This window comes from Acipenser ruthenus, chromosome 2, assembly GCF_902713425.1.
Source record: "Acipenser ruthenus chromosome 2, fAciRut3.2 maternal haplotype, whole genome shotgun sequence".
Lineage (NCBI taxonomy): Eukaryota > Metazoa > Chordata > Actinopteri > Acipenseriformes > Acipenseridae > Acipenser > Acipenser ruthenus.
The window spans coordinates 49,352,315-49,364,418 of record NC_081190.1 but is presented as its reverse complement, the minus strand read 5'-3'; the positions used below and the strand labels follow the sequence as shown (position 1 = coordinate 49,364,418).

Genomic DNA, 12,104 nt, shown 5'->3' with positions numbered 1-12,104 from the left:
ATCCTTGGCTCTTAAAAATGATTAGGCTCACTTATTACAGAAAAACAACTCAAAAGCCAGGAGCAGAAAACGAAATTGACAGACATGTACAGTAATTACTGTACTATCAGCACAGGCACCATTGCCACTGCCTGCAAAATCTCAAACCTTCCACTGGGCAGCTTGCAAGATCCATGTCATCTCTTTAATCTTATCCACTTTTCTGCCAATCCCAGTATGTATACAGAATATAAACATCAGTAGACAGTATTATACAAACTGCTCTGGCAACACATATTTTATTCTCATTATCGAGTGTTTGATATTCAAGGTTGCATTGAATATACTTCAACTTTAGGCTATATGAAATGTGTTTGAGGTATCCTGAGTTTGGGATTACTGGTTTTTGGTCAGTCATGTGGCAGCTGAATATCTGTTGCATCCACAGAGATAAAACTGCAACATCGGAATTTATCAGACCCCTCCAGAACAGAAAAAGGATGTCTTGTCACCAGCCACCTTGTGTGATTAACATATTTCTATTATTACTATTTCTTAAATAATATTTAGTATGGAATTCTTCATGCTTTATTCATTATTGTTTATTTATTTTGGCATGGTACCTATACATGATTTATAAATCATGCTTTCAATATAATAATGTTCCACTATGTTGTACAATCAGTGCCCAAAAAAAAAACCTCCCGTAACTTACTATATCATTTCAACAACAGTTAAAAATGAACTAAAGCCCGGATTCGCACTGGACTAAAAATCACCACATAAACAGGTGCTTTTGGAATTTTTACTGACATCGGTGAAGTCCTGTGCAAACCGTCTATTTATTTTTAGCCCAGATAATTTTCTCAGAGGTGCTCTGACTTTTTTACAAGACATCAGGACCTTCTGTAAAATTTAAAACTCAGGCTTGCTGTGTCTTTTTACTCCCATGCAAATCGACCATGTCAGTGTTGTGTTAGAATTGATACAGCATTTCCGGGGTATTCACCTCAAAGCAATACCAACCTTTACAATAAACCATAATATAATATTAAAATTCATATGATCTGTCCCGAGATTCTACAGTTTACTAAAATGCAATGATTGGGCAGAACCAAATGGGGGATACAAAACATAACACTGTGTAACAAAATACTCAAAAGTATAGAAAATGGCTATTATTCCCCACAAACTTTGCTTTTGTGACCAGGACAGTGATATTTTGAAATTTACCTATTTTCCAGAACATAGATTCAGTGCTGAGTAAACTTGGAGTAACTTCTAGAACTTTCTAGAACTTTCCAGTAATATAAATAGTAGTATAAATACAGGGGCCTTAAGCCCACCAGTTCAGTTTAGTTCCAGCTGCCTAAGTGGATACATATCTGCATTTTTCTGAGATGGCATCAAGAGGCTGCAAGCATCCGGCAGACACATTTTGATATGTCTGCGGCCAATTTATCAAGACAAGAGCGAAAACGTACTCCGTGGAAGCATCTGCTAAGATGTGTGAGGCCTACAAGGCATATTTCGGCATGCCTGTCGGGGATCAAGACAAACCCTGGGCACCTGCGAGCACTGCAAAAAAACTCTGGAAGGTAAGATGGACAATTGTTGCTCGGAATCTTATGTTATAAAATGTGTTAATTTTTAAAATTGTAAAAGTTTTTAATTTTAAAATGTTTTACAATTTTCAATGTTATTGAAAAAATATATCATATATGAAAAATGTTGTGAGAATCTCTTATACATTAGTCATGGGTGAAATAAATGTATTTTTGTAGGATGGCACAGAGGGGAAAAGAGCCATGAAGTTCGCTATCCCAAGAATTTGGCGGGAACCCACTGACCACTCGAGCAACTGCTACTTCTGCATGGTGGACCCTTCCATGCGGACCGAGTTCTCTGTGGGGAGGAACAACGTCAAGTGGGAGCCACTGGTGGACCCCCGGAAGGTGCTGATGCCACCACTGCACATCAAATTGGGCCTTATGAAACAATTTGACAGAGCTCTAGATAAGGCGTCGGCAGCCTTCAAGTACCTTCAAGACTTCTTCCCTAAGCTGTCTGAGGCAAAGGTCAAAGCCGGTGTCTTCGTCGGACCACAGATAAAGAAGATCCTGGAGTGCAATGAATTCCCCAAGAAGCTCACTAGTAAGGAGAAAGCGGCTTGGAACAACTTTGTCACAGTGGTTCGGGGCTTCCTGGGCAATCACAAGGCCGAAAACTATGTGGAGCTGGTTGAGACTCTGGTGAAGAACTACGGCACAATGGGCTGTAGGATGTCCCTCAAAGTCCATATCCTTGATGCTCATCTTGATAAATTCAAGGAGAACATGGGAGCGTACTCGGAGGAGCAAGGCAAGCACTTCCACCAGGATATACTGCACTTTGAATGCCGCTACCAAGGACAGTATAACGAGAACATGATGGGAGACTACATTTGGGGGCAGATTCGTGAAAGTGATTTACAGTATAATCGTAAATCTCGAAAAACTACTCACTTCTAAATCTTTTGTAGTCATTTTTGTATTACTTTAGTATAAATACATGTTAATTTGGATTCATATGTTGTTTTTTTCTGACTTTATGTGAACGAAAAGACACAAATTCGCCCGTTTTCTCATTGGAAATAGGTAAATTTCAAAATATCACTGTCCTGGTCACAAAAGCAAAGTTTGTGGGGAATAATAGCCATTTTCTATACTTTTGAGGCATAAGCAATTAGGAAATAACACTTCCTACCCAGGAACAAAAATTGTGTTACATAGTGATTGGCGACTATTAAAAAATTATTGCTTTGAATGGTGCATTTGAGATATGTAGGGAAATACATATCACTCAAGGGACAAAATGGTAATTTTAGCCATTGGAAAAAAGGTACAATGAAATTAGTTCTTTACACCCGGTTCACTGTTTACAAATCATGCACAAAAGCGCCTTCTCTCTCCACAACATCGTATTATATGTTTACCGACTTTTCTTGATGAAAAAGAATCCACGTCTAGGAGGTTACTAGATGTCTTCTGCTTTTGATCAACTTTGAGGGTCGACGGCCCACGGCGTGACGGTTGACATGACCAGGCTCAGGCAGCGTGAGTTTGCTGTCGCGACGTCCAGAACAAGGCGACGTAGATATTGTATGATACATTTTCACATGTGTGTGATCAAATTCGAACATAGTTTGCTGGAATAGATTTATATTTATTGTCAAAAAGTTAGCAAAAAGTGCTGGAACTCTGTTCTGCTGCGTTCCGGCAGTACTCGAGCACTGTGTAGAAATTCATACATATTTTTACTAAGTGATCAGCATGCATGTCACAAAGACGGCCGGAGTGGGTGGCGTCAGACCAGAAGCAGGGAGTAAACAGACAGAGACGGTGGTTGTGATGAGCTGAGTGCAATGGCTGCACTCAGCGTTTAATAACAAATAAAAGGGTTGAAAACAGCACAAAACACTGGACACGGCACTACACGCCAAAATAAATAGACATACAAAACGGACTAAACACTTAACAAACGGTGCACGGAGACAAACAAACACGGTGAGTACAAACACTTCTCTTTACGATTTTACTTTACTTTTACTCCTCTCTCTCTCACCCGTTCTCCTCTTCCGAACACCTAACCCTGAGTGCAAGAAATGTGCGTCTATATATACTATTGTGCTGGGATTCAATTACTAATTAATTATTCACTTGAATCCCAGCACGTGAATTAATTCTGTGCAACCCCGTGCTCACATATTACATTTAACCAGCGCGTGAAGTGATTTGTGCTCTCCTCGTGCCTAAATACAAATCTACACTTTTTAAATACACGTGAAACACAGACCCGTTTATATCCCGTGTACCAATCTATACACCAACATTTACATACGCACGCATACATACACAAAACACACAAATGCACACAGGGGCGGGGCACTTTGCCACAATGCATCATAATTAATAATGTTTGATGGAACAGTTACTGTATTAGAAAAACATGCTATTGCTTTCAAAGCCCTTTTCTGCCCTCTGGTGCCAGCCTAATATATACAATCATGGAACTTCTACTTTAAGAAAGAGAAATGCATTGTAAAGTCACATTGTATAATAGCCAATGGACCTAAGATTTTAATACAGTTTTCAATTTATTTCATCTCTTAACCCTTTGCAGTCCTATGTCGGACCTGGTAAATTATTCCTATCCTGTCCAATGTTGGACCCTGTCCGACATCATCAAAAAAATGCAAAAAACGGGTTTTAGTCGTTTTTTCTCTGGAAAAAGCCGAGAAAACAATTCAATGGCCGAGTGGGAGCGACAGGAGCCGAGACAAGCCAAAAAAAAAAAAAAAAAAACGCTTATCTCATGAATAGTCAAACTTGCCCCTGGCATCAGATAGGGGCGGCCGTAAGGAAACAAGCTGGCTGTTACTGAATCAGCGCACAGAGAATATCACGGACATTTGCAGAGCTTTTTTGAGATGTTATAGTAATGAAATAATGACTTGGATCGCATTATTGAGGAGTTTGGTGATAAAACGAGTGATCAGGAGATGATTAATTGGTATGTACGACTATTATTATTATTATTATTATTATTATTATTATTATTATTATTATTATTATTTATTAGCATATGTGAAAGCAATAGCGAACGAAAGGGGGCCTTTTAAACCCGTTTGACTGTGGAAAAAAAATACTTTTAAACACTGCGTCTAAAATTAACTGCGCGTGTGAAAATAAATTGGACTTGACGCGCCTGACACACACTTAATAAATGGACTTCAAAGGGTTAAAATCCTTTACACATTTAAGTAGTGCTGGGACGAACACGTGATTTTCATAATTTAAATATTCGTTCGTTTTCAAAAAGTAATAAAAGCCATGATATTGCTCTGTATGCAGGCAGGGACAGCATAGCAGCAGGGGCGGGGAGGGGGGCGTGGCCCCTGTGTATGTGTGTGTGTGTGTGTGTGTGTGTGTGTGTGCCTTTATTTTACAGCAAGACCTTACAATATTTAACACATTAAAATAGAAAAATATCTCAGGAGTAAAGAATAAGTTCTGTAGGACTTGCTTTATCCCAGTGAATTAACTACAAAACAATTTATGCCAAATAGCAGTTCAAGTTAAACGTTGTTTTGTTTATTCCCAAAATAAATAGTACATAATGTTGACACCGCATTTTATTTTTAATTTTATTTTTCATTCCTTGCCATTGCCGTTTCTTCACAATAAACAGCAGCCATAGACACGTTTTCATAAAGTAATAACACAAGGTTTATTTGTGCCTTTCTGTAGCCGAACAAGCAAATGAAAACTGAAATTTAACTTTAAACACTTCAACTAAAACAAACGTGAAAATGACGTTGTACAGTGAAGGTGAAAAAAACTCACCGTTTTGCTTCTCGTTTATTATATTCCACATAACAGAAAGTCACAACAAAAAATATATAATATCAGGGCTAGAAGTTAACTTTTTAAGGCAGTAGTGAATATTTGCTACCTGCGTGGAAAGTAGGTAGCAACATGGTCTTATTCGGTAGCGGTTTATTCGACTAATAATTATAGATATAAAAATAATTTAAAAAAATAAATAAAAATAAACACCTACCTACAGTTTTAAATAGACTGAATATCCCAAACTATCATATAGTTACCGTACGGTCATGTGATCTCGTTAAGCCAATCACAGCACTTAATTTATCCAAGCCATTTATATATATATATATATATATATATATATATATATATATATATATATATATATATATATATATATATATATATAAAACATTTTGTGTTAAAGCACGCGCTTCACTAGTTTAACGGGAGAAGGTAGCGTTAATCTAGTATAAAAAATGTATTAGGGTTACCATGTGGCTCCAGATAAACCGGACGCTGTGAGACAGAACAGGATTTCAAACTTGCCCCTAAATTGAAATAAATGAATGTGTAAATGAACCATCCTTAGCTACAATTAATAATGGTGCTTAAATACCTGCATGCGTGTCAAATAATTATATTATACTAAGAATGAATTGCAGCCAGTCGCTATTTTTTTCCGTTTGTTAAAATTCAGTCGCCCATATTATTCTGCAAATACAATCGCATCATCATCTCGTTGCTCTATCGATATTTTAGCTATTCGTTCATTACGATCTGATCAGAAGCATCTGATCAGTGTGACTTGTTTGCTGCTCCCAAGCAATTCCACCACAGCAGGATTAATCTCAGCAAAGGTGGAGCTCATTTATACCTGAATTACTTTCAGTTTAGGGGGAATTTTGAAATCCCGGTCTGTCTCAAAGCGTCCGGTTAATCTAGAGCCATATGGTAACCCTAAATTAATGCACCTCAAGATTGTATTTATCTATTATTTGTACTGATAAAACAAGGAAGACGTTACTTGGATCATGGTAACGTTATAGCTAGCTATTTGCTCCTGCTTTTTTTTTTTTTTTTTTTATAGTCAGAATTTTGATAAAGTAAAAATGATCTACATATTATGTGTTCGTTTTTAGGGTGGGTGAAACCAGTGTATAACAAAATAATCTCCATGACAGATTAGATTAGCATTTTATAGACACCGAATAAACTTAATATCCTGTAAGGTCATTGCATGTTATCTTATAAAATTGTAATGTATTTAACAGTTATTTAATTTTACTTTTGGTCTACAAAATAAACTTCATACCTTTAAATTGTATCCACGTTGTTCTGTAGTACTGTAGGTATTTATACTCCACTGTCCAATACGATTTGCATTGTGGGCCTCGCGTGTATCTACATGCAGCTGTACAAACCTCAGGAAGATGGGTACTGGCTCGCTCTAAAACAGCGACAGCACAAAGCATTTTTGTCCCAGATGGCTTTCCATAGAGATCACTATGAGTGCGTACGCATAATCTGGTTTGTTTACTTTTTGCTGTCTAAAACTTTTAAATAGAGGCTCAAGAGTTGCTGTGTTGATCCTGTCGATTGATTATATATATATATATATATATATATATATATATATATATATATATATATATATATATATACAGTACTGTGCAAAAGTTTTAGGCAGGTGTGAAAAAATGCTATAAAGTAAGAATGCTTTCAAAAATAGACATTAATAGATTATATTTATCAATTAACTAAATGCAAAGTGAGTGAACAGAAGAAAAATCTAAATCAAATCCATATTTGGTGTGACCACCCTTTGCCTTCAAAACAGCATCAATTCTTCTAGGTACACTTGCACAAAGTCAGGGATTTTGTAGGCATATAGTCAGGTGTATGATTAAACAATTATACCAAACAGGTGCTAATGATCATCAATTCAATATGTAGGTTGAAACACAATCATTAACTGAAACAGAAACAGCTGTGTAGGAGGAATAAAACTGGGTGAGGAACAGCCAAACTCAGCTAACAAGGTGAGGTTGCTGAAGACAGTTTACTGTCAAAAGTCATACACCATGGCAAGACTGAGCACAGCAACAAGACACAAGGTAGTTATACTGCATCAGCAAGGTCTCTCCCAGGCAGAAATTTCAAGGCAGACAGGGGTTTCCAGATGTGCTGTCCAAGCTCTTTTGAAGAAGCACAAAGAAACGGGCAACGTTGAGGACCGTAGATGCAGTGGTCGGCCAAGGAAACTTACTGCAGCAGATGAAAGACACATCATGCTTAGTTCCCTTCGCAATCGGAAGATGTCCAGCAGTGCCATCAGCTCAGAATTGGCAGAAAACAGTGGGACCCTGGTACACCCATCTACTGTCCGGAGAAGTCTGGTCAGAAGTGGCCTTCATGGAAGACTTGTGGCCAAAAAGCCATACCTCCAACGTGGAAACAAGGCCAAGCGACTCAACTATGCACGAAAACACAGGAACTAGGGTGCAGAAAAATGGCAGCAGGTGCTCTGGACTGATGAGTCAAAATTTGAAATATTTGGCTGTAGCAGAAGGCAGTTTGTTCGCCGAAGGGCTGGAGAGCAGTACACGAATGAGTGTCTGCAGGCAACAGTGAAGCATGGTGGAGGTTCCTTGCAAGTTTGGGGCTGCATTTCTGCAAATGCTGAGAAGTACAGGCAGATACTTATCCATCATGCAATACCATCAGGGAGGCAGCATGACAACGACCTCAAACATACAGCGAAAGTCATTAAGAACTATCTTCAGCGTAAAGAAGAACAAGGAGTCCTGGAAGTGATGGTATGGCCCCCACAGAGCCCTGATCTCAACATCATCGAGTCTGTCTGGGATTACATGAAGAGAGAGAAGCAAATGAGGCTGCCTGAATCCACAGAAGAACTGTGGTTAGTTCTCCAAGATGTTTGGGCCAACCTACCTGCCGAGTTCCTTCAAAAACTGTGTGCAAGTGTACCTAGAAGAATTGATGCTGTTTTGAAGGCAAAGGGTGGTCACACCAAATATTGATTTGATGTAGATTTTTCTTCTGTTCACTCACTTTGCATTTTGTTAATTGATAAATATAAACTGTTAACATGTCTATTTTTGAAAGCATTCTTACTTTACACCATTTTTTCACACCTGGCTAAAACTTTTGCACAGTACTGTATATATATATATATATATATATATATATATATATATATATATATATATATATATATATATATATATATATAAATCTCACATATCACACGTAGCTCTTTTTCATTGGCCATTTTTTGGTACAAGGTATTTTTGTCATATCTAGCAAATATGAACATCTGATTTTTGTATCCGCCTGAGGAGGGCCGCGGCCGCCTGAGAGAGCGCCGCTGCCACCGCCGCCTGAGAGAGCGCCGCTGCCGTCTGCCCTTTTAAGAGAGCCACTGCTGGAAGCGCCAGTCCTTTTAAGGTCTCCTCCAAGGAGTGCGACCAAGGGGCAGGAGCAGAGAGAACTGCTGCCGAAGAGCCCAGATCTGCCGTCGCCTGAGGGAAGACCCTTGTTGCCTGAGAGGGAGCCTCTGATACTGGGGTGCCGAGAGTCACTCAGGCCAGAGGAGGAAAGCAGATTGCCTTCCGCACAGCACGGCTCGCAGGCCCACCCACCAAAGCAGTTAGAGGGAAAACCGGACATGCGGGGAGGGGGTCTGTGTTTCAGGGGTGGAGGTTGCCGATCACGGTTATATGCTGCATGGCGCCCTGTGAACTTTTCAGGGGCAAAAAGACTAAGGTGGGGGTAATGTAGCGATCCATGTATCATGTTTGTGTACTGTATTCCCTCTTGTTTCTCTGTCTGTGTGCTGTTAATACCATTGTATTGTGTTCCTTCCCCCCCCCCCCCCCCCCGTCTGTATTACCTGTAGTTGCGGGTTCGCTCTGTCCCTGTGGCTGTGCGAGCTATCCTGCATGCATGGTGCGCTCTGGCCCCTGTCATTGGCTCTTGGTTGTGTGTGCCCATTGGTCCTAGTGTGCGGCTGGGGACCAATGGGATAGCTGTTCGCTCTGGCACCCTAAGTTATAAAAGGGGGCGTGCACGCTCATTGTGGTCATTCCAGGGCAAGCAGCTAGAGCAGTGGGCTCTGTAGGGTGCTGAGAGATATCCTAAATAAAGCTTTGAACCTAAAAGCAGCGTGTTGTCTCCTTCTGTTCTGCCTACTGCGTGAAACGCTACATTATGTTAAAATTACAGACTATCTGTATCAATAAAAAGGCAGGCTAAAAATTACACTTTTCAAACATTTTAATATGTCTAGAAGGAGCACACAAAAATGCAATTAGCATTACAAGATGTTACAGTAGATACAACAGAATAGCCTTTTTTGTACTGTGTCACATCTAATAGCCCTTTTTGAAATCAATACTCGTTGTATTATTCATACAGAATACATCTAATGGTTGAACAATCTCATGATACAATTTTCATAGTTATTTAAAGAATGCATCTAATAACTGGTCGCTGGGAAGTACCTGCTCCTAATATTTTGGCCAAAAGAAATATCTGTGATCCTCTTATCCAGTTAGGTTTATCTTATTATGTCACTGTATTATGTGTGTGAAACATGTTTTTTGATTCGTTAAAATGGACGTCACTACAAGCACACATTCATAAATAGTTTCATCAATGTATTTAACAGAGAATGGAAACTGATTGCTTTGAACTTTAAAAAATGTATTAGTTTGTGTGTGTGTGTGTTTATATATACAAATGTGTGTGTGTGTGTGTTTCTATAAATATATGGGCATCATGAACGTGGATGAAATAGATGCTCGCAATACCAAAAGATTCAATTTGGATTTTTAAGTGGTACGGAAAGGGAAGGAGAAATATTTTTGGGGAAATAACTTGTATTGTGGATTTAAAAAGTAATGATGTAATTAACAACTTGGAGAAGAAAAAAAACTTTAAATTGCCTACTGTAGGAAAATCTTAAAATAATAAATAAATATAATATATTCACCACAGTCAATATACTTATTAAAGTTATATATAAAACCAAATAAAGTTACTTGTTAGGTTGTAGCCTGTATAGAATATGGATGATGATAGTCTGCGCTGGTATTATTGCACATTTTCCTTCTCGTTTTACAACTACTTCTGAAAGAAACCTTGTCCTGACACTTTTCCCTCATTCATCAGAAATGCTGGCCCGAGGCCGATTATTTTAATCTATCTCCAATCTCAGAATGCTTCAGCAACATCATTGACTGTGTTGGCACTTAACATCTGCAATTACCCCCAACAATCGCTCAATAGCGATTTAGAATAGTTATGATTGTATTCTCCTTGTTATTTTTTCAAAGCTCAAGTCCATTGTACGTTTAGATTTTACAAATGGAAAGTAACGTGTTTATCAACATATTTAATTGAAGTAACATGGTAAATAAATACACAAATCAGACATTTCCTGACTTTTAACTGAAATATTTAACATGGGCTGTATGGTATCTGTTTTCCTTGTATGTGGTAGTTTTGGGTTACTTTATGCTCAGGGCCAAGAATGGGTAATACATGAAAACTTAAATCAGAAAATGATGTTGGCAGTAGCTAACCTCTAATTAAAGGGCACAATTCTGTGAAATGTACTGTAGCCTACCGCATGCTCGCTTATTTAGGGGCTAGGTTGAGATCGCTGGTAAAATAGGTTACACTGTTACTTTTTCAATTGATACAAGATCACTTTTTAAAATCCTTTAACACTTCTAATTCTTTAGGATACAACACAGAGTAAGAAATTCGCATGCAGTTATTGATGGGATGGACCTGAAATCATCCTTGTGATTATATATATATATATATATATATATATATATATATATATATATATATATATATATATATATATATATATATATTCATTTAAAGTTCACGTTTTATTGCTGTCTGTAACCTCCGGGTAAAGATACGTTACTGTTCATGTTTCTTACCTTGAGCCGCAGCAGTGCTGAAGACAAACAGGACCATGAATCCAGGTATGATGTACATTTGCAAAAAGTATCCCAGTCCTATTCCACAATACGCAGCCTGCTCACTTTTTCTCATGATAAACGCAGAATATAACAACAATCCCTTCTGACCAAAATCCTCGCTTCTCGGCAAAACCGAACGGTACTTTCTCTCTGTTTCAAAAAACAGAACCACAGAAACTAGGTTCAAGAGGTCCCAGGGATATCACAGACTAGTTAGATAGAAAAGCAAATGCCACCGCCCTCTAGACTAGGCAATTTCCTTTTCAAGACTACAAGATTCTGTTTTTGTTTTACGCGATCAGTGAAGAAAAATACGGTGAGATTGGGAATGTTAAGTTCATTTCTGTTACAAAGTGCAGTGTTCCCGGTTAATATCATAATAGAGAGAGCATCCTGCTGGAACTCTGTGCCTCTATCTTTCAACTCCAGGCTGAGACGAGAGGAATCCCTTGCTTAGACTCACTTCTCTAGCCAATGAAGATCCAATTTACCCCTGCTTCTTGTGGTAAGAGCTAAAATCTGGACAGGATTTTGGAACACGCGTTATAACCCCCTTTCTCGACACGACTTTGTCTCTACGGTAAAACATGTGTTAATTGTATCTTTATGTTTGTATTACCGAGCATAAATATGTCAATGTTAAGTCAATATAAATACTTACTTACACATGTCTACATTATATACAGCTGTGTTCTATGAGAAGAGTAATACATAAAAGCAAAATACAACG

The 12,104-nt window shown here is 38.3% G+C and overlaps 1 protein-coding gene across 2 annotated transcripts in view; it reads right to left on the bottom strand.

Moving 5' to 3' along the window:
* The window catches only part of LOC117408401 (netrin receptor UNC5C-like), a 379,281-nt gene extending 367,472 nt beyond the window's left edge, over positions 1-11,809 (bottom strand). For both annotated transcript variants that reach the window (XM_034013361.3, XM_034013362.3), the window contains exon 1: positions 11,333-11,809. In XM_034013361.3, the coding sequence (XP_033869252.3) occupies positions 11,333-11,447 (115 nt within the window). In that variant the 5' untranslated portion in view covers positions 11,448-11,809. The remainder of the gene's footprint in view (positions 1-11,332) is intronic.
* Between the last annotated feature and the right edge of the window lie 295 nt (positions 11,810-12,104).